General features: G+C 25.4%; 8 protein-coding genes across 8 annotated transcripts; 4 read left to right on the top strand and 4 right to left on the bottom strand.

The window, feature by feature from the left end:
• Positions 1-2385: 2385 nt before the first annotated feature.
• On the top strand, positions 2386-3524 carry SRAE_2000223100 (X-box-binding protein 1; the record flags this gene model as incomplete). Its single annotated transcript, XM_024653277.1, has 2 exons — positions 2386-3100; positions 3142-3524. The coding sequence occupies 2 exons, from the start codon at positions 2386-2388 to the stop codon at positions 3522-3524; spliced, it is 1098 nt and encodes a 365-aa protein (XP_024506769.1).
• Positions 3525-3697: 173 nt separating this feature from the next.
• SRAE_2000223000 (UPF0518 protein CG3558) lies at positions 3698-6973 on the bottom strand (the record flags this gene model as incomplete). Its single annotated transcript, XM_024653276.1, has 4 exons — positions 3698-4104; positions 4153-4650; positions 4687-5772; positions 5836-6973. The coding sequence occupies 4 exons, from the start codon at positions 6971-6973 to the stop codon at positions 3698-3700; spliced, it is 3129 nt and encodes a 1042-aa protein (XP_024506768.1).
• An 847-nt stretch (positions 6974-7820) lies between these two features.
• On the bottom strand, positions 7821-14963 carry SRAE_2000222900 (Anaphase-promoting complex subunit 1; the record flags this gene model as incomplete). The annotated part of the gene is made up of 5 exons (XM_024653275.1): positions 7821-8580; positions 8624-8944; positions 9264-14453; positions 14498-14700; positions 14754-14963. 5 exons carry the CDS (start codon positions 14961-14963, stop codon positions 7821-7823), a joined length of 6684 nt encoding a protein of 2227 aa, XP_024506767.1.
• Positions 14964-17036: 2073 nt separating this feature from the next.
• SRAE_2000222800 (Small GTP-binding protein domain and Small GTPase superfamily, SAR1-type and Small GTPase superfamily, ARF/SAR type and Small GTPase superfamily, ARF type and P-loop containing nucleoside triphosphate hydrolase domain-containing protein) lies at positions 17037-18231 on the top strand (the record flags this gene model as incomplete). Its single annotated transcript, XM_024653273.1, has 2 exons — positions 17037-17181; positions 17222-18231. 2 exons carry the CDS (start codon positions 17037-17039, stop codon positions 18229-18231), a joined length of 1155 nt encoding a protein of 384 aa, XP_024506766.1.
• Positions 18232-18463: 232 nt separating this feature from the next.
• Positions 18464-19480, bottom strand: SRAE_2000222700 (Eukaryotic translation initiation factor 2 subunit 1; the record flags this gene model as incomplete). Its single annotated transcript, XM_024653272.1, has 1 exon — positions 18464-19480. The coding sequence occupies one exon, from the start codon at positions 19478-19480 to the stop codon at positions 18464-18466; it is 1017 nt and encodes a 338-aa protein (XP_024506765.1).
• A 389-nt stretch (positions 19481-19869) lies between these two features.
• Positions 19870-20727, bottom strand: SRAE_2000222600 (Prohibitin; the record flags this gene model as incomplete). Its single annotated transcript, XM_024653271.1, has 2 exons — positions 19870-20435; positions 20475-20727. 2 exons carry the CDS (start codon positions 20725-20727, stop codon positions 19870-19872), a joined length of 819 nt encoding a protein of 272 aa, XP_024506764.1.
• Positions 20728-21143: 416 nt separating this feature from the next.
• On the top strand, positions 21144-21634 carry SRAE_2000222500 (60S ribosomal protein L27a; the record flags this gene model as incomplete). The annotated part of the gene is made up of 2 exons (XM_024653270.1): positions 21144-21308; positions 21356-21634. 2 exons carry the CDS (start codon positions 21144-21146, stop codon positions 21632-21634), a joined length of 444 nt encoding a protein of 147 aa, XP_024506763.1.
• Positions 21635-21951: 317 nt separating this feature from the next.
• SRAE_2000222400 (60S acidic ribosomal protein P1) lies at positions 21952-22329 on the top strand (the record flags this gene model as incomplete). Its single annotated transcript, XM_024653269.1, has 2 exons — positions 21952-22122; positions 22165-22329. 2 exons carry the CDS (start codon positions 21952-21954, stop codon positions 22327-22329), a joined length of 336 nt encoding a protein of 111 aa, XP_024506762.1.
• Positions 22330-23396: the final 1067 nt, after the last annotated feature.

The raw sequence follows: 23396 nt of genomic DNA, 5'->3' as shown, positions 1-23396 counted from the left end.
AAGTTAAAATGTATATAAACTAACTCTTAAAACAATCTTTTTGTAAATTTTTAATAAATAACAGTCTAACTCTTACTCTAAAATTAGAAAACATCATCTTCAATTATGTAATTGATATTGATAATTTAATTATGAAAGTAAAGTTGAACAAGGTACTATAATATGAAGTAAAAATGAATTTGAATTGTTCAAGATACGCATTATATACATATTTCTTCGGGAAACGGTATTTTTTTTTTTTAATTTAAAATATATAGAAAAGATCTTTGTTCAAACATAAATATTATTATAATACTGTACAATTTTCCAGATAAAGCAAAATTTAAATATATTTTGTTAGTGTAATACGTCTTCATCAAAACAATTATATATTTTTAAAATTATTTTATGTAAAGTATCATACACGTATCTATTATATATACTAATTATGAAGAGACCTTTAATATTGCTTCATTTAACATGAACCATTTGAAGAACTTTATTTCACATTAAATTTCATGTTTGCTTAACATAATTCATTTGATTTTAATGAAATAAGATAATTTTGTTTAGATATTCCTGAAAATATAATGTAATACAATTAAAAAGTTTAAATATACTTTAAACTTTTATAATTATCAATGATTTTAAAATATTTTAAAAAGTAAATAATTAGAAATTTATATACTTAATAAGATTGACAGTTAACTTTTTTTTTTTATTATTATTTTAATCAAACAATAATTTGATCAAAAATATATGATAATAAAATCTATAAATATATTAAAAATCATTAAAAAAATTGTTTAACATTTTAAAACTATTAAAAAAATAAAAAATAGTATTAATATTAAGAAGTTTTAAAATATTAGTATAAAACTGTTAAGCTTAACGAATTACCACTCTAACTCTCAAAAATTCTACCAACTTCATTTTCCTCTTTAATCACTAACATTGATTTTTACTATCAATAGGTGATAAAACAAAATGTTAAGCAATGTTTTCTTTACAATATATATTATATAAACGGTCATTTGGTATATGTCATTCAAGTTAGTGGTGTCACAATTCTTCGATCAAAATTTTCTATGCTTTAAAGGAACTTGCTATTGAATAAGAAAAAGTGTTAAGCATATTATTACATCTGTTTTGTATTTACCAAAAGTATTATTTTTTGTTATATGACAATTTCAAAACAATAAACAAATTTATTTAATTATGTACTTCATTTTTTTTTGTGACTTTCATATGATTACATTTTTATACTAGGAAAAAAGTATTTCAATTATTTCAAAATGAAATTTTAACATTTTATTTAATTTAATTTAAATCATTTATAAAATTTTATTGTTAAAAAAAAATTAATAATAAAAAAGATCTTACACATATAAAATTAAAATTTAATAAACATTAAATTTTTTTTTAATTAAAAATATAAAATAATTTAATGGTACCATAAAATTTAGATTTTACAAATATCTTTTTTAAATAAAAAGATCCTTGAACAAAATGAAACTTTCTTAGTTAATAATTTATTTATATTTAATTAACATTTTTAGTAAAACTTTCATGAAAAAAGTTTATACAGAAAATTTAGTAAAAATAAATGGCAAGGTTATCTATACTGCAATAATTTTGGTAATATACACTAATTGAGAATAAATTATTTACCAATTTTGTAATTAAAATAATTAGTAAATTTTATGCGCACAAAAGATATACAAAGAGAGAATAACTGATTCTTTATGTTATACCTTAATTTTATGGTTAATTAATTAAACAATCAAAAAACACTTTTTACCAAAATTTTATTTTTTTTAATTATCATAAAATCATTTCATCAACCTAATTTTACTTTGAATTTTATTTACAATACACCAATTATTTGTATTTTTACTTAATTTAAAATTTCATATGATACAATTTTATGTTTATTATCTAAAAAAAAAATCTCTACTTAAAAAACAAAATATATCAGATTTGATTTTCTAATATACACATAAAATAATATGTAAAAATTCTTGTTTTTAAAAATATTTCAAAATAATAACAATATGATATTTTAATAATTTCATGGAATAATGTACATGTTTATTATTGGTTAAAATAAAAAATCAACCAATAGTATAAGAGTACGTGTACATAAAATGTTTATCACAAACTTTAATGCTGACATCACCATTAACATCAATAACCAGTATAGACTACATACATAGAAACATTAGTTTATATCATTTATTCAAAGATATTGTCCTTGTTATTATCTCATTTTATGTTTAAAAAAATTTATAAATATTATTATTAATTGACTCCTTTCTATCTTGGTAAATATAGATAAATATATTCCTTCTAATTTGTTTAATTTATTTAAAGATAAAAAAAATCTTTTGCTACAATAGTATAAAAATGTTTCAAAATTACCAATTACCAGCACCAACCCTTCCACCAAAAAGAGTAATATTAGTACCTGGTAAATCAATACCAATTATAACAATAAAACCATCAACATCAAATTCACTTCAACAAGTTGATATAAATCCAAATCAGTATATGGTTATATCACCACAAACTTCATCTTCATTATTATCTCCCTCCTCATTTCAATCATCATCACCATACTCTGATTGTGGTTATAGTAGTTGCAGTGGTACTCAGTCAACAAATTTTTCAGATATAAATGATATAAATATTAAAATACCTGAAGAAATTAATGATATAGATGATAATGTTATCAAAACAGTACTTGCTGGAAAAGCACCATCACAAATTAATCAACCAAAAATGAAACAACGTCGTGAAAGATTAACAAATATGTCAAGTGAAGAGAAGGCAAATCGAAGAAAATGGAGGAATCGTGTTGCGGCACAAACAGCTAGAGATCGTAAAAAAGAAAGAACCAGTATTTTGGAGTTAGCATTAAAAAAATTAATAAAAGAAAATGAAGAACTTAAAAAAGAAAATGCCAGATTATCTGAAAGAAATCGAGAACTTTGTAATTTGATACCATCAAATGTCATAATAGATCAATATTCACCATCTCAAACATACCTCGAATCTGCAGTATTCGACAGTCTCCAGCAGAGGGACCCTATATGTATTGGGATGAGTGTGAGAAAGACAGGTATGAATCAACTCAACAAAGTCAAAATGATTGCAGTAAAGATCATGGTACTTTTGATGTTCTTCAGGGGAATGATAACAACGACGAAGACGACGAAGATAATGACAAAGAACTCAAGGACATTATCGATGAAATGCTCCGAGACTTCAAACCAAGTAGTGATATTGAAAAAGTTGTTAGAGAAGTTTCCAAAAATGATTACGAATGTAAAAACTGGGAAGGAATGGAACCTTTATTTAGGGAAGAGGAAAATATATATGTTAATGATCAGATTTCTAATAGAATGGAAGAAAGTGATAAATCAGAATGTTTCTGGGAATCAGATGAACAATGTAATTACTTCAATGTTGATCAAGAGTATCAATGTATGCCTGAAGGAGATGAAAGTTTTATCGGATTTGAAGGCAATGAATACTACTATTGATAAAAAAAAATTTCTAAATGACAAATCAATTAGATAACAATTTCTTTATAATATAATGAGGATTGGGAAGATTAAATATAAAATTTTCTTTTATTTATAATTTAAAAATATAATAAAAAATTTCATTTTTTCATTGTTCTCTTTTTTTTGTAATATAAAATATATATATATAGTTATTTAATATATTTACTGACAGCATCACAAATAGTTATAGAATGCTCTAAACTAAATGCCGCAAACATTTGTGCCATTTCTGTCATACAGATAGCTGCATAAACAACTCGTTTATTATGTGAAGCATCTTCTGTATTAGCTTTAGATTCTAAAGCTTTATGTGAAAAATATTTGTAAACGGCTAATGAATTGTTAGAAGATCTTTGATTATTTGATGTTATGTCAAATGTTGTAGAAAAACTAGAATTTGATCTTCCTGAACGGGATGTTTCAAAGTCTGAATCATCAATTTCATCTTCATTTGCTTTTCTTTCAGTTGATGATTTTCTACCAAAACGGAAAAGATTTGAAAATCGACTTGATTTACGAGATGAAGTTTTCCTAGATATTGATTCTTTACCATTATCTAAATCTTCTTGACCATTACAATGATAATCTTTATGTATACCATTACCCTTTAAATTTCTTTCATACATTTCAGCTTTTTTATTTAAATGTTTTAATGCTCTAATATATAAAATATCAAAACCATCAATTTCTTGAGCAAAATGATCAATTTTAGCTTTAAGTGAATTAAATATATGTAGTATTGGTGATAAATTGGCAGGATTTTTACTTGGATATAACATAAATGCTCTTAATATTGGTTGAGGAAATGATAATAATGATCTTAATACAGCTATTAAAAGAAGATTTGTTGTATAATTATTTTCAACTAATGATTCAAGTAAATCAAATAATCTATTTAATAATAAACCATAATCATTAGGATCATGACAACTATATGGTAATTCTATTGGTATACCAGTAAATTTTTCTTTGCTATCTATATCATTTAATAAGTTTAAATTTAAATTTATATTTGGTGATGTTATTGTATCATCAATATCTGTTTCTTCTTTTTCTTCCTCATTTTCAGCTTGAATTTCTTTTAAATATTGTAATTTAGATTCTATAAAAGCTATATTTTCTTCCAACCTTTTTTTACCTTTTTTTTTATTTTGTGGTGAATTAATTTCTTTTAATTTATCTAAAAATTCATTAGTACTACATTTTTCTGAAAAATTTAATTTTTCTATTATATTACTACGGACATTTTCTATCTTTTTTTCTATCTCTTCATAATTTATTGGAACTTGATATTCAGTAACTTTTTGTACATCATTTATCTTATCTTCATTTTCATCATCAGATAAATCATCATACGTTAAATGAAGATATTCCATATGACTTTGTGTCATTTGATCAAATTGACTATCATTTGGTGGTAATGGTAAAAAACCATCTTCATCACCATCATCAATTCCCTCTAGCATTCTATTAAATTTAGCCTCTTCATCACTAAACTCATCTTCATCTTCTTCACCAAGTTCATTAAGTTTACTATTTCCAATAACATCCAAAAAACCTTGTGTATCTAATGTAGTATGCGCACTTCTATTAAAATTATTGAAATATCTATTACCACCTGTAGATGATATTAAACTACTCCTTGCAGAACCAAATCTTGTAAAATTACTACTACCAATTGATGGTGGTGGTGGTGAATCACATGTATCATTTAAAAATTTATTTGGTAATCTTCCATCATAAGGCCATTTCCATGATAAACATGCAATAGATACTTCAATAATTTCAATTTTTGAAGATAAACAATGCCTTGATAAAGGTCCTTTAGAAATTAAATTATTTTCATCATTTTCATCTAATCCTAAATTTTTAATACAAAATGGTATAAAAGATAAGTACTGTTCAGCAGAAAGAATTGATTTTTTAGAATCAAAATCAGTAACAGAATTAGAAATATAAACTTTAGTAATTATATATCTAAATACCTGATTCCACATTACATCCTCACAAACAAGATTTAATAATGTATAAATAAATGACAAAACAACATTAGTTAATCTATCATTTTCTCTCATTCTAACTAATATTAAATCTAATATACTTAATTTTTCACAACCATAATTACTATCATTTAAATTATATGAATTACATAAATTTGCCATCTCATTTCCTTTCCATTCTTCACGTAATAATAATTTTAATAATGAATGAATTAAAACTTCATCTGTAAATGTTTCAAACATTAAATTTAAATATACTATTTGACTTAAAAATTCATCAATATCACCTTGAATAAAACCAGGTTTCATAACTTCAACTAAAAGTCCTTTATAAAAATTATTTACAATTTCCATTTTAATCATTGGATGACTAACTTCAACTATAGCATTTAAAAATATCAATGAATCATGTAAATCTGTTAATGAGGATAACAATAAAATATCATTTGGTATTATTAATTTATGCCAATTTTGGTTAACTTGTAATGCAGCACTTATATGTCTTGGTAAAAGTGAATATAAACCACATAAACCACCAGATAAAACTTGACAAAAAGATGTTTTTTTTGTTATATAACTAGCAACAGCTGGAAAATTTGCTGATACAGCCAAAATAGATAAAACAGAATCTTTAGCTAATTGACCAATATCTCCAGGCCCATACAAATATGGTATAAGAAGTGAAAAAACAAGAAAACGATTTGAACTATCATTAGAAGATGTTGATTTAAATGAACCAAAAGATGTATTCATCAAATCAACACCATTTCCTCCATCATTAGTTGAAGTATCTTCATTAAAATTAAATAAAAAATGTAATAATGTAATGTCTTGAGACATCTTTCTTGATATTTGATTTAAAAGTACTACAAAATCTTTATCAATACCACAAGGAACATGATTTCTTTCTTCAACAGTTTCATTACACCAATGTAAAAGTCTTAATAATGGTAATAAAATTGGTTTATGAACTAAAACACAATGGCTATGTCTATTTGAATTTGACAACATAGAATCATATGCTTTAACTAAATTAACTTGACATGCCATATGATAACTTTCTGAAACATTTTCAGCCCAATTTTGTAATTTAATAAAAATTTCATTACTAAAACAACTATCAAGAATTGTTCCTATAGTAGTTTTTGGTTGAGAATTTACTTCTAACATCAATAAATGAGTCATAACATTAAATGTAAAAAATACATCTTGAATTGTATCATAGTCAGGATTTTTTTGTGACAACAAATCCTGTAAACGAAACATATGATCAAAAAATTCACGTTCCCATGCATCTGGATTTGAAACAAAATCAACATTGACAGAAGATGAATTCAAAACACCATCAGTAAAAAAAGTTGTTGAGGATGTGCGTGTAATTGGTGTTGTTGATGCAATAATATTAGACAAACCCCATCGTCTCATAGTTATTTCAAAAAAAAATTTACCAAATATAAATTTAAACTTATAATATAGATAAATTAATTATTAATCAAATAAATATGTTGTCGCTTCTGTATTGAAGTATAGAACGCCAACGTTGAATGAATACTTTATCTTATTTAGAAAAGTTATAAATTTTGGAGTAAAGTTACCAGAAAACAAATATTTTGTCAACAAAAAAAAATATTAGTAAAATATTATTTATTAATTGTAAATATCCTGTAGAAAAATGTTGTTACTACAACTTATAACAATAAAATTTAAAGGTGTTATAACTTTTAAAACATTAGATAATAAAAACGTCAATTTAAATTTTTATAAAATAATGTTAAAAATTTTATTTACTTTTTTTAAAAATAAATGTTTCAAATTTTAAAAATATTAAGAATTACTTTATTAAAAAAAATTAAAAAATCTACTTTTTAAATAAACAATTATGATTGATTTTTAAAAAAAAATTTTTTATAAATAATAAACATATGGTTTTAAAGTAATACATGTAAAAATTTTATAAACAAAATAGTTTATATTTAGTTTATTTTATTCAACGTAAATATTTAATTTATTAAACTTTTATAACAAACTAATCATTCAATCAAAAGATATATATACATATATATATTATTATTGATAAAATTAAACTAGGGTATTTAATAAATTAAAAAGGATAGAAATGAAAATTAGGTGAAAAGTTCTTAAATTTTATAGATAACAAAATAAAATTAATAAAAATATATTTAAAAAAAAAGAAAGAATAATTTACAAAATCTAAATAGTTATATTTCTAATTTGTTTAATACAATTTTTAATAATAGCAAAACAAATATTTTTAAATACAAGTATCATTATTATAGAAATCATATAATTCACGCACATAAACCAGAAATTCTTTTAAACCTAACATATTTCTTGATGATATTGGAAACACCCTAATATTATTAAATTGTTTTTGTATACTTTGAATATTGAGACCTTGTAATAAATCCATTTTTGATAAAATAATTAATGAAGGTTTATCTGTTAAACCTTTCTTATACATATTTAATTCATTCTTCAATATTTCAAATTGAGATTCATAATTTCCAAGACTAACATCAATCACATATATTAAACAATAACATCTTTTAATATGTTGAAGAAATGATGAACCTAAACCATAATCCATATGTGCACCTTCAATCAATCCTGGAATATCTGCAATAGATATTTGAGTAAAATCATCATACTCAACTATTCCTATATGTGGTTTTAGTGTAGTAAATGGATATGAAGCAACTTTTGGTTTTGCTCTAGATATAGATCTTAATAATGTACTTTTACCAACATTTGGAAATCCAACAAAACCACCAAATGCCATAACTCCCATCTCTACATCATACATTATTTCTTCTCCCATTCCACCAATTTCAGCTTTTATTGGTTTACGTACTTCATTTGAAACATAAAATTGATTACCATGTCCTCCTGCACCACCTCTAGCTGCAAGAAATATTTCCTCATCATTAATTAATTCTTTTATTATTTCTTTTTTACTTATTCCTTCTATTGCTGGTTTACAAATAATTGTATTTAATGGAACATGAATAATTCTTAAATGATTTTTATAATAATAATTCTTCATTTATAATTTACCTATGTTCTGCATTCTTACCATGACAACTTTTACCCATTCCATACTCACCATGTCCAGCTTTATAAATTCCTTTTAATTTTGATAAATCTTTTGTTTTTTTACTTGCTTTAAATATAACATGTCCTCCATTACCTCCATCACCACCATCTGGACCACCAAAAGGTACCCGGTAACCTTTAAAAAATGATACCATACCATTTCCACCCCTACCACCTTTACATAATACTCTTTTATAATCTACAAAACTTAATGCTTCACCATCAGATTTTGGTTTTTTAGGAAATATAGGTTCCTTCAAAAATAAATTAGAAGAAAACTGTCTAATATTTTTTAAATTAATAAACATTTTTTAAAATATTTATAAACATTTCTCCAAAGTATTATATTAAATCATCTACAAAACTTCAGAAGGAAAAAAAATAGTATTATGAAATATTTTTTTTAAAAATTAATTTGATTTTAAATAAATGTTTTTTATTTTATAAATTAAAAAAAAAAGTATCACAACATCCCATATAATTGGATCATTCCCTATTTATTAAAATATAATAAAAGTAAATAAATATTAAAATAAAAAATCAAATAGATTGTAATTTTTGTCGAAGATCTTCAAATAATTTATAATTTTTTTGAACATACTTCGTTGATAAAACCATAAAATCTTTCATTTTAATTATTTCATTTTTCTCAAATTCTGTCATCTTAAATGAAGTAGAATCTCTGATAGTCTCATTCATTCTAATATCTAATGCCTTTTCATCTATATTATTAATAACAGATGAATACATTTTATTTTGTTGTTGAGATGATTCAAGTATTGATATCCTACTAACAGGTATTCGATTATGAAATTTAGTTAAAAGTTCTTTTAATTCTTCACGATTTATCTTATCTGGTAATTGTAATGCTTCATGAAATATATACTCTGTTGAACTAATGTAAAAGTTTTTAATTAATGATATTGTTGGTAAATGACTTGGTGACATCATCTTTTTAGTTACTCCATCACGTAAACAAATAAAATATTCCAAAGAAACATACTTTTTTGTTTGTATATCATAAAATGTTACCATTCTTGGTTCGGTAGCTATTGTCCACATGAAACGTAATGGTTGAAGGTATAAACGATTTTCATAAATATGTTTAGGAAAAACTGGATAAAATGCCATAAAAAGTGATGCTATCGCTAATGGTGAATCACCAAGACAATACCTTGATCCACCTAACATAACCATTCCAAGTGCCATATTACACATACTATGTTGGAAATTAGCATGATTTGGTTGTATTTTTTCTGTTTCACAAGCTGCTTTCATATGCCTTGCTAGTCTAATTATATTTACATCACCACTACCTGCTTTCACCATTGCCATTACTGATAATATAATCATCCTATAAAACATTCTTAAATTTAAATTAGTATATACACCCATGTAATTAGATTCATAATCTCTTAAATTTTCATGTTCCAAATATGGTAATATATGTTCACATGATTTAATAACTCTTTCATCCCATGTTGAAGCAAATTTGAGACCCTGAACAAATAAAGCACCACAATATATATAAAAATATGCATGAACATAAACAATATCTTCATCTTCTTCACCGCGTTTACTTAAATCAGTAATATCTTTAAATTTTTGTCTTATTGAAATAGGAATTTGTTTTTCAGCCCATTCTTTTGTTGGTTTAACATTTCTAAATCCAATTAATAATCTAGCAATTGTTCTTGTCATTATAACATCAGGTTTAATATTTTTTAATTCATAAAATGATTCTGGAATTCTTAATGCTTTATCAAGCCATTCAATATTACTATCAAGGTAAACTAATCCTAGTGCTACAGCAGCTGGATGTGCTGTTAAATGTATATTACAATTTGGAAGTTCTCTAACATGATTAGTTGTTGATTGTGAAGATTTCTCTAATCTTTTTCTAGTTCCTACTGGTACTGAAGACATATTAAAATAATCATCAAATTTATCAACTTGTCTACTGTTATCAATTTCTTTGGCACCACCATTTAACATATTTAATAATCTATGAGCAATTGAAGGTTTAGCATCACTAATAGGTAATGATAAACTATTTTTATGATTACCTTTACCTAAATTAATTAAACCAACAGCAAAACCACATGCTAATGAAAAAGAATATCTTTGTGAAATCATATCACTTTCAACATAATTTTCTCTACACATTTGTTTTAAAAACTTATCAGTTAATTCTTGTGTTTCTCTTCCACAGAATAACAAACCTAATCCAACTGCAGCTGAAGCTTGAATGGTTGAGTCTATTGTTAATTCTAATTGTGTTGGTGGCATTAAAAATTTTAAATGACTTGCCATAATTTTAAATAATCCTTGATCAGCTGATCCAATATTACTAGCACCAAATCCTAGTAATAAAGCAATTGAAAAAAATTTATCACCTCTTGTTAACATTTCATGACACACAAATTGATTAAGTCTATTAATATGACCATTTAATCCTAAACCATAAACTAAACCTGCTGCAGCATGCATATTTTTTTGATTTTGATTATTTATAACAGATGTTAAGAATTCTGATGATAAATGTAAACTATCTGCTGATAATATTTCTAATCCACGTGCCGTTCCATTATAAAAATCTCCCCATTCAGTATAAGGTCTATTAGCTTCATTATTCACAGTATCTATTGTTGTCCACATAGGTAATACTTTTCCTGAAACACAAATATTATCAACTGTAAAAGTATTATATATATCAGGAACAACAGTTCTAAATTTAACAATAGCTTTTCCAAATGGTTTTGTATAATATTTACACATAGCAATAGTAAGAAAATCTTCTTGATATTCACGTATATCTGAATCAGACATTGTTGAGATGGTTCTAACTTGAATAAGTACAGGTTTTGAAGTATCAAGCATATTAAGAACATTTTGATATCTAATATCTTCAGGAAATCTATGTAGTAAAAAATCTCTAAAATTACTTTCTGATAAAAATTCAAAAAGAGGTTTTAGTGTTATTCTTTGTAAGTATAATGAAGAATAATTCATAAGAATTTTATTGAAAACTGGATAAGAAGATAACTGCAACTCTAGTGCATGATTAGGATTTAACCCTAACTCAAGAAAAATTGCTTTTGCTCTGACCAAATAATTAGATATTCCTGAAAATAATCTTAGAAAAAGATGTTTATCAGGTATCATTAATACTTGTTCCCATCTATTTCCAAAAACCATTTGTATATGTTTAACTTTGTTAATTTTTTTTATTAACATTCCATAAATTAAAAGATATTGTGGTGGAACTGCAACAAACATACTATGTTCATCTTCAATACACCGCAATTTTAGCATCTTACTACGAAGTCTTCTAAATGAACATGAAAGAGGTAAATTTTTTGAAATAGAATCTTTATCAAATACACCTGTTCCAGTTGAAATAAGAGAATTTTGTAAAATTTGTTTATTCTCAATAAAAACAGAAAAATCTTGTTCATATGTATGAATATATTCTTGTAAACCACAATATAATGCAAATGCATACAAAGGTTCACCAATTACTTTACATAAAATTTCATTATTTCTATTAATTCTTGATCTTTCATAAAATACATGTAAAGCAGTAAATATTCGTTGAAGTCTACTAGTTGTATCATTATCAACTTTATATTTTTCATTTTTGTATGATAATATTGGTGTTAACGCTAATGCGCTTAAATTGTTTTCCGTTTCTCTAAAAGGTGTTGATGACGTTGGTTCTTTAGATAAAACACCAGAATGAACTGAAAAATTAATTAATGAATTATTTCCTGACAATTTTGTTGGTGTAGATTTTCTTAAAAATTCAGCAAATAATGAATTACCAGAACGGTTTGGAGTTGATGATAAAATTTTTGAACGATCTGTTGAATTTGATTCATGTGTCATATTAAAACTAATATTTGACAAAAATGAACTTTTTCTAGGTGTACGGTTTAAGGATAGTTCTGATTCTGTTTTATTTATTTTGTTAAAACATATGTTTGCCTCATTCTTATGTAGTAAAGACCAAAAAACGTTTAATTCTTTAATATCATTCTTAATCTTACTTGTTTTTATATAAAATTCTACATCAAAACCACATTCAGATAGAAAGTATAAAACAAATTCATATAAACATGGTAACATTTGTACACATGAATGAAAAACAAGATCTTTTAATAAATTTGTTGAATGAAGATAGATACTGAAAAAAATAATACCATCATCTTTAGAAAATTCGCATATTGTAGCTACACATTCAAACAATTTTCTAGGTAAGTTAAAATCCATTATTACCGAATAAGTAGTGTTATTTGCATTATTTTTCAAAATAAATCCTTTTCTTCTTGGTGCTAAAAATTGACAAGGTTGCTTTATATCTTCACTGACATCATCAAATAATATACTTAACTGTATATTAAAAATAAAATTAATTCCAGAATGAATGGATAATTTTGTGGTATTTTGAAGTAATGCAACAAAATTTGAATTTAATAATGGTACAGCATCAAAACAATTTATTAAAAATCCAATATCTTTAATATTTATTTGATTTTCCTCTTTCTCACCTTTTATTACGTGTATTAACTCATATACAGCTAATTTTGAATTTTCTTTATCCATGAGATAAAGGTATTGTCGGCCTCCGAGATCAATAGAAGAAAATATCTTTGGTACCTTTTTAGTAGATAAAAAATTATTTGAATTGTTGGCAAAAGAAGCTATAACAGTGATCTTGTATCCTTCACCTTCACAAGATAAAACATCAGCTAATGTTTCATTTAATCCATCAACAGTATTTGTATCAGTTCTCGAAAGTTTAACATAATAAGAATAATTATGATGATTAAGTGAAATATTACTTGTTCTATTTTCTACTGAAGTTGATGTTGGTAAATCAGTAAATCTAACACTTTCCCTTGTCTTATTATTACCTTCATTGTTCTCTGACAATTTTGAACGTTTTACTGATACTTCTGTATTAAAATAATTTGTCGATTTATTTACTTCATTAGATGTTTTTTTCTTAACATCATTATCAATGTCTTGATCTAAGGCTGTAGCACGAAGAGATTTATTTATTTCAATAAAACTTGCTTCTGATGGATTTCTTGATCGCTCATTTTTAACTCTACTTATAAAAGAACCTCCTTTATCAGACTTAGAAATATGTTTTGAAAATAATTTATGCGCTTGGAGATTAATACCTGACATATTTCTTGAAGTATCAGCATTTTCAAATCTACTTTGATATGTTACAGATGTTGAAGCTAAACCAAATTGTGGAGTGTTTTCTATTGCATTAATAATAGGCAATGGTAACGTTGATTCAGCATTTTTTTGTGCTTTTGCCATTGATCTTGTTGTCATATGAGCTGAAAGAGAAACTTTTGAACTATAACTTGTCGACATATTAAATCCACCCCGTTTCGGAGTTAACATATGAGAATAACAAGCATTGGCGGGCTTCATCTCAACATCTAATGAGTTAGCCAAACTACATGCTGAAGAAGGATTTCCTGGAAGCTTGAATAACGATTCTTCTGTAGTTGTTTCTCCAACAATATTATATTTTTGTCCATCTCCTTCTTCGTCTGTACCGTGAAATTCACTTGTATGTAAAAGTAAAAGACCTTCATTAGTTGAACAAAGTAACATATTTGATTCATAATCAACATCTTCAATATTAAAATCCATTGTTTCACATATGAAATGATCTATGTCATTGAAGATATTTTTCATCTGATAATTTAAAACTAATGGTATATATCTTGGTTTAGGTTCATTAATAGAAAATAATCTTGGAACACTAGAAAAAGTAATAATTTTTGAAAAAAAAAATAAAAAACTTACGTTGCATCAACAACAGGAACAAAGTCTTCCCTGACAACAATTATACATGCTTTGATAAAAAAATATTTCTTTACAAAAAAAGGAAATTTAATTGAATGTTGAAATGGATCATTAATACCAAATATGTCAATATTTTGCTCATTCATGGCACAAATAACAGGAACAATACGATTATCTTTATTTTTAAACTCATAGTATCTAGCCTGTAAATTTTTAAAAATATATAAATTAAAAAAAAACCAATAATAAAACATACATATTTAACATTAAAAAAATCAACTGTATATTCACAAAGTTTTATATTATTGTGCTTAGCAGCAATTCGTTTAATAACGTTATTTTCTACAACTAAATATTCCTCTACACCATTATGTATGTAAAATTGTTGACTTTCTAAAAGATGTGCTTGATCAGCAGTCGTATCTAGTTTTGTAGATTTAAAAAAATGTTCAAATCTACGATCCATATATTTTACCCAGAGAATAACAACTGCCAAGTAACGAAAAAATAAAAGTGATAAACTTTATAAAACATGTGAGATACTATATTCCAAATTCGTTTTGCCATTTCCCTCCAAATTTGTAAATTCTTTTTTTTTTAATTAATTATTCTTTTTTTAAATATATTAAAATTATTTTTATGGTAAAAAGTTATGTATTAAAAGGTTATTTTTTAATTTTCTCTAAAATTTACTTCCCAGTGCAAAAAGTAAAGTAAAAATCAGAAGACATATATTACAAAGTACACTTATAATAAAAAAATAGTGTATTAAAAAATTGTACAAAGATATTGACAGAAAATAAATAAGATATTTATTAAAATGTAAGTTCATGGAATATAAAAAAATTGTGTAATATTTATGAATCATTGTAAATTCTTATCTTTTTCGTATAGCTAATCTATAAGTATTGTTTTAAAAGATTAAAAATTAATATTAAAAACTTTTAAATTTATTTGTGTTTATGTCGAAGATTTTTCATGGTACATATGGGATAAATTAAAGTTTTATTTCAGCAATAAATATTAATTCTAGTAAAATTAATATATCATTAAATTTTTAAATTTCTAATTAAAGTTTATGAATTTTATATATTCGTGTTTATCAGTTTTATATAATACATTATAATTTTTTATGATGAAGTTTTACCTATTTATATATGTTTAAAACAAAGAAAACATTTTATTTTTGAAGAAATAAACAATGGGTGTATTAAAAAGTTTTACTTGAGAGAACATAAAAGAAAAATAATAATATGACTGGAATTATATGGGAAATTATTAATATATACTTTGAAATTTTTGGCATTTTAATCTGATGTCTATTTTTTCAAAATTTTGTGCGAAAAAAATTCTTACAATTAATAAAATTTTTTTGTCTTACTACTCAACTTCAAAATTTTTTTAATAAAACTTTTTTAAATAATATCTTAGCTTCACATATATCTTAAGTTTAAAAGAAATATTATAATAAAGAAATTTTTTTTTTAATATCGACTTTACATTATATATTTTAATAGCGATTATTTTTTTTTTCTTTACACATATTTTGAATGTAATTTATTTGTTATTATACACTGATTATTTTCAAAAAAGAATTTAATATTTTTTGTTTGGAAATTTGCTTTTTGTAACTTAATTTAAACATTATTTGAAATTTTATAAAAATTTTAATTAATAATAAAAGAGAATATGGTAAAATTAATAATTCACAAATGATATTTTCATAACAAATATCATCTTTTCTTATAAAATTAAAAACAATTTAAATTGCCATAGCAACCTTTTCTAATAGGTTGTCATTTCCCCTTAAATTTATCAAAGAAGATCTTTTTAATATTATATATAAATATTGAAGTACTTTGCAATTAGTGTACCAATTATCCATGTAAAGTTTTTTTTTAATTATCATACATACAATTAGATTTTAAATTTAAATATATATGAATACTTATTAAAAATAAAGAGATACCAAAATTATCTAATAACGACAAATTGTATTAAACATTTTAGTAATAATTTTATTTTATTTATAACAACTTTTTTTATTTTCTATAAATTTTAATTTACCTATTTTTATTAAAAGATTTTATAGTTAAAGAAAAAATTTTTTAATAGCATTAAACATAAGGAAGAAGAAAGAAACTTTGCTTTGTGCATTTTCTATTCCTAAATCTATTCATTGAAGCTATCAAGGGTAAAAATTGTTGTTATAAAGGCTTCTTTTTAATTAATAATCAGTGTGTGTTTATATATACATATAATGTTCACATTGAAAAATTATTATTAATTGTTAATAACTTTATTTTGCATGTGAATATACTTTCACCTTTACTTGTTTCAAAGAACTTTTAATATTATTATTAATATTATTAATATAAGAAAGTGTCTTATAAAAGTTAAAGTGGTTAATATATTTATATTGTCAAATGGTCACTTTTATTAAATTTTACCTAACAACGCTAGTTTAGAAATACTTTTATTTTATTCTTTTTTAATTTTATATAAAAATAAAAAGAACATATCATAGAGAAGCAAAATTATGGGAAATTGTGGTTTGTGTTCTGGAGGATTTAGAGAAAAAAAAAATAGAATATTTCCAATTGGTGACAAAAGAAAAGTAACTATATGTTTATTAGGACCTGAGGGTGTAGGAAAAACAACTATATTACGAGCTATTAATGAAGGTAAATTATTTTCTTTTTTTATGTTTAATAATTTCTTTAGAGTCACCTGAAACTGTTACTAAAACTAATGGTTTTAGTCAAGAATCTATTAAATTTATGAAAGCTGATGTAACTGTATATGATTTGGGTGGAAATGATAAAATTAGAGAAATATGGTCTAATTATTATGGAGAAGTTTATGGATCTATTTTTGTCTGGGATACCAATCGCCATACAGATGAAGATATAGAATTTGTTAAGAATATGTTAACTGGTATTCTTAATAATCCAGATATGATTGGAAAACCAATGTTAATATTATTAAATAAAAAAGATTTAAATAATGGATTAACAGAATATGATTTTTGTGATAAAATAAATCTTCATCAACTGGCATCTGAAAGTGGTTCACATCTTAAAGTTTTAAATTGTCATGCATTACATGGTATTGGTAAAAATTTAGATCCAATTATAAAAGAAGGATTAGAATGGCTGTTAGATGAAATTAAAACTTCATATAATGCTATTGATGAAAGAGTTAAATTGGCAATAGAAGAGTTAACAAAAAGGCAACAGGAAGATAAGATTAAACGACAACATCGTCTAGCTGCAATTCAAGCTGAACAAGCTGAAGAAGATGCTAAACTTGATCAAGCAGAAAGAATTGCCAATGGAAATGTATGGAGCGGTGAATCTGTATCGAATGGCACTGAAAATGTAAATGAAACCACTAGTGAAAATCCGATACCCGACATTTTGCCACCAAAACATTTACCTCCATTAAAAAATAATAAAATTCTACCACAAAATGATAATACAACGCCTGGAGAAGAAAGAACAAGATTAGAAGTTTTTGAAATAAAATCTGAAGATAGAGAATTTGAAGAAGGTATTGAAATGCAAGATATGCGCAAAGATGTTGAAATTCAAACAAATTTATCTTTTCCTGTAGTGTTTAGTAATGAAGATGATGAAAAAAACATAGTTGAAAGAATTGGTAACAATAATATTTATTTCACAAATGATATCAACAAACATATGAAAGGTATCAGTTTAGCACCATTAGATTAACAAAACCAAATACTATTATCCATGAACGATACTTTTCGGGTTATTTTTTTTTAATTATCCTGTAACTTATATAATAGACAAATTCATTTATAATTCCATGTACACTTTTATAATAATTAAAAAAAATTTTTTTTTTCAAAAATCTTCAACAATACAATAATTATATAAAACGTCACCACGCCATAGGCAGAATAACAAAAAAGTATTTAACAATAATCAAAATCTCAATAAGTTAATCACTGTCATCTTCCTGGGCAACTTTCTTTCCACTCAATTTATCCCTGGCATCTTGAAGGTCAGCAGCTCTATCCAATCCTTCTGGTGCTACAAGACCATCATCATCGGGTTCACTTTCATTGTCATCTTCCTCAAGTTCCAAAGCTTCTAATTTCTTCTTTATTTCATCTTCATCGAGATCTGTTACAATCTTTGGAGCCATAACAAGTTTAAAACTTCCTTGCATTTCTTCAATCTTTTTCTTAATAGACTCCAGACAATCATTAACAGCATTAAGTCCCTCTTCTTTATCAAGAGTTTGACATGTTACAACAAAACTCGGTGCAGCAATTAAATTTATTTTTATGTTAATTTTGTCATTAGAATGTTTCAAACCTTCAAGAAGTGCTGCTTTGACAGCTTCAATTCCAGCATAAGCAAAGCAAGAAACTTCAATATCTGAACGAATCTTAACTGCTTGTGGGGTAAGTTTTTTTCTAATTTCATCAAGAAGTTTATTCTTTTCCTCTTCAGTAACATCACATTCATCAAAAACTGTTGGATCTGAAATAGCTTTCTTGAAAATACCATGAGAAGCTGCTTTTTTCTTTAACTTATCGTCAAAATACCAAGCAGTTCTTGTATATAAATCTTCTAATTGTTCATCAGTTTCATAACCAAGTTGTTCAGCAACATGTCTAAGAATTGAATTAACAGCTTTAGCCTTAGAGTATCTTTCTTCGCATTGAAGAAGATCTTTGGCATAAACACGACGTTTCGATAAATCAATGTAACCTTTGTCTTTGTCAACACGAATGACAACAACACACTCTGAACGTCCAATACGAATAAGTTTGTTAACAGAACGAATACGACGTCGAGAAAGTTCAGACAGAAGAATCATGCCTTCTATATTATTGTACTCCAATAAAGTAACATAGGCACCCATTTCAGCTATTCTACGTACATTGACCATTACTGGTTCATCTAAATCTGGGAATTTTTCTGAATAAAATCGGCAAGTTAAAACCATCTTCTCTTTCTAAATTTTCTATAAGAAACTGTTATTAAAATATAAGTAAAATTATATAAAAGTATATTTGGTAAACAACCATTAAAATAAATTTAATAAAAATATTATTTAAACATTTTATAAAGTAAAGTGTGAAACAATTACTTAATTTTTTCTATCCTAACATTCAAATTTGACATAATCGTACCAAATGGAATAACATTAAAAAAGATGATAAAAAATAACAATAAAGTTTGTTAGGCATTTTTTCCCCCATGTATGATAATCAGCAGAGAACCAAACTCTACAAACATAAGTATAATTAAATTAAAAAAAATTCCATAACGATAATCAAGCATACCATAACAAAGAAATTACCTCCATATACCATTTATTTTACAAAAAAATATCTATTGCATGGCCATAAGTGGTTGAACATTCTTTGGAAGATATACAACACCTTGTTTTTTAGCCATTTTTTCAGCAATCTCTTCAGCAGCTTCGATTTTTCTTAATTCAATCAAACCATCACCACAATCACTAAAAGCTTTTGACAATAATTTAGATGCTTGAGCATCTCCTTCTGCTGTTGTAATAGCGGCTATCTTCATTTGTTCAGCTTTCTCTACAAGATATCTAGCCTTTTCTGCTTCCTGTTGAGCAACTTGTTTCATCTCAACAGCTTCTGTAAATTCACGTCCAAAAGATAAATGAGTAATTGAAATGTCATCAAGAAGAAGACCGAATTGAGATGCACGTTTAGATAATTGTTCGGAAACTCTTTGTGAAACAACTTCACGTTGTGTGATCATCTCATGTGCATCAAATTGTGCTACAACAGATTTTAAAACTTCATTAACAATTGAAGGCAATACACGTTCAGCATAATCTACACCAATATTAAGATAAATATCTGGAAGTTTAGATGGTTCTGGACGATGTAATATACGTAAAGTAATTGTTACGTTTTGAAGATCTTAAACAAATAAAATTTTATATATAAAATACAACAAACCTTTTGATCCAGTAATTGTTGAGACTGCTCTTGGTGTACTTCTAATGTCAAAAATAATTGGCTTTTGAAGCCATGGAATGATAAAATGTGTTCCTTCACCTTGTACAGTTTTATGAACTCCAGAAAATCTATCGAAAATTACGGCTCTTTCACCAGCATCAACATTAAATAAAGCACTTTGTGCCACGGATCCAGCTAATGCAAGACCAATACCAACTTGTCCCAATCTTTGAAGAAGAATTTTTGCAGCCATTGTTATCTAAAAAAACTTAGAAGATAAGAAAACAGATATAAGAGAAGAGTTAATTATGATAATCACATCTATTTCAAAAGGATTTTGTCTAACTGTGGTATAATGTTCTAACCTTTATGATGTGCAGGTTTATGAAATAATTTTTGTTGTGGGACCGTGTCGCGCCCCTAATTCAAGTTGTCGTTATACCAATGTTTTTAATATTTTATGTTACAGGAATAAGTGCTAATTTTTTGATTTTTTTGTGCTATAAACTTTTCTGGTTCTTTAATTAATTTTTTTTTCTATGAGAAAATTATTTTTTTTTATTTAAAAAATATATTTCAAAAATTTAAGTACTTTACCTTTTAATCGTTTGATTATTTTTACCAAATCATCTTTTAAATTCAAATTTTTTCTAGGTTTTAAGTACAAGAATGGCACATAGCCTTCGTAAAACACGTAAACTCAGAGGACATGTCTCTCATGGACACGGTCGTGTTGGAAAACATAGAAAACATCCCGGAGGTCGTGGTAATGCTGGAGGTGCTCATCACCATAGAATCAACTTTGACAAATACCATCCAGGTTATTTTGGAAAGGTAAATATTAAAAATTATTTATTTTGAGAAATCAAGTAATATTATAGGTTGGTATGAGAGTATTCCACTTGAACAGAAACAAATTATACAAACCTTCAATAAACTTGGACAAACTCTGGACACTTGTACCAGAAGATACCCGCACCAAAATGATTGGAGTTAAAGACAAAGCCCCAGTAGTTGATGTCACTGCTCATGGATACCATAAAGTTCTTGGAAAAGGATTTGTTCCAAGTCAACCAATGATCGTTAAAGCTAAATTCTTTTCCCATATTGCTGAAGAAAAAATTAAGAAAGCTGGTGGAGCTTGCATCTTGGTTGCTTAAGTTATCATCATCACAACTGATAAAATTATATTAATGTGTAAGGGAAAACACATATTTATGGTCGTGGAGAAATAAGAAGAGCTATGATCTTGAGTCTTTGTTATGGTTCAATAAATTGTTATTTGTTTTCTTTAATATTGATAATCATGTAAAAGGGTTGTCAATTTTTTTTTAATTCTTTAAAAATTATATGGTTAATTTATCCATATTTATATCTTTAATTTTATATTTAATTTTGTTTATCTTTATTTTTTAGACAGTGTTTGTCCTCGTCTGAGCTAAGGCTTTTATTTATATCTAGCAACTTGCACTGAAAAATGACTTCTACTCAAGAACTCGCTTGCGTTTATGCTTCCCTTATCCTTCAAGATGAAGATGTTTCCATTACTGCTGACAAGATCGCCGCTATCTTGAAGGCTGCCAATGTTTCCGTTGAACCATTCTGGCCAGGACTTTTTGCCAAAGCCCTCAGTGGAGTTGACGTTGCTGTATGTTATATTTATAAAGTATTTATTTTAATAAATTTATAGGGACTTATCGCTAACATTGGATCTGGAGCTGGATCTGCTGCTTCAGCCCCTGCTGCTGCTGGTGGTGCTGCTCCTGCCGCTGCCGCCGCCCCAGCTGCTGAAAAGAAGAAGGAAGAAGCTAAAGAAGAATCTGATGATGACATGGGATTCGGTCTCTTTGACTAATCTTTGAAGCTATAAGAAAATGTGGAAGGCAGTTTCTCAAACGGTTTTCTTTGATAATTGGCTTATTTACCATTTTTCTTGGTTGTTAATTGTTAGCAGATATTTATCTGATTTAAATAAACATTGTTAAAAAATTTTTTTTATTTATCTAAGTTATTGGATTCATTGATTAATGTATTATAATATTTATTCAGATATTATAACTATTCCACTTAACTTAAAAAAAATAGCTATTAACAATATTTGCTTCATAAATATGTATCTCTTTGCTTTTTTTCGGTGATTAAAAGTTTGAAAGTTGTTTCTCATTTTTAAATTCAATAGTTACATGTAAAAACATTTATTTAATTTTTACATAAAAATTCAAATTTTAATAAAAAGTATTCTGTTTATTTTTTGTTCTCTCAAAAAATGTTCTTTTTAAAATATATAACATACAAAAAGTTATCAATATTGTCACATGAAATAGCATTATTTAATTAATTTATATATTTTTGTGTTGTTTAATTGTAACATTTGTTCTTTATCTGTTAACTTTTTTAATATTTACAACTTTTAAAAACTCCAATTTGATGTTTAATCACGATAATAATAATTTTTAAATTGTCTTCAATATTATGTTGTTGAAAAAATTTTTTATTTGAATTCAAAGGGAATATTATATTAATATAGTAGTTCTTGGAATATGATGAATTTTGAATATAATCAAGAAAATGATAATATTGAAACTTTGAAAATTATAAACAATTAAAGTTAAAGACAAAAGTAGGAAATATTTTTTAATAAAATTACCTTTCACCAAACAATAACGATTTTTTTAAATTAAATAACGTCATCTTAATTTGAATTTTAAGAGAAAAATAATGAACAAAACCTTTTTCCAACAAAACTTCTTCAACATAATATATGATAAAAAAATGTATCATAAAAAAAACTCTAATAATGTATTCAAAACTTGAGTTAAGTATAGCACAAAAGCATGACATTTGATGGATTGAACTTCTTTCAACTTTAAAAATATATCTTACGCTTAAAAATTTTTCAAACATCAACCATTCTTGAGATAC

Source organism: Strongyloides ratti, assembly GCF_001040885.1.
Source record: "Strongyloides ratti genome assembly S_ratti_ED321, chromosome : 2".
Lineage (NCBI taxonomy): Eukaryota > Metazoa > Nematoda > Chromadorea > Rhabditida > Strongyloididae > Strongyloides > Strongyloides ratti.
This window is presented reverse-complemented; position numbering and strand designations above follow the sequence as displayed.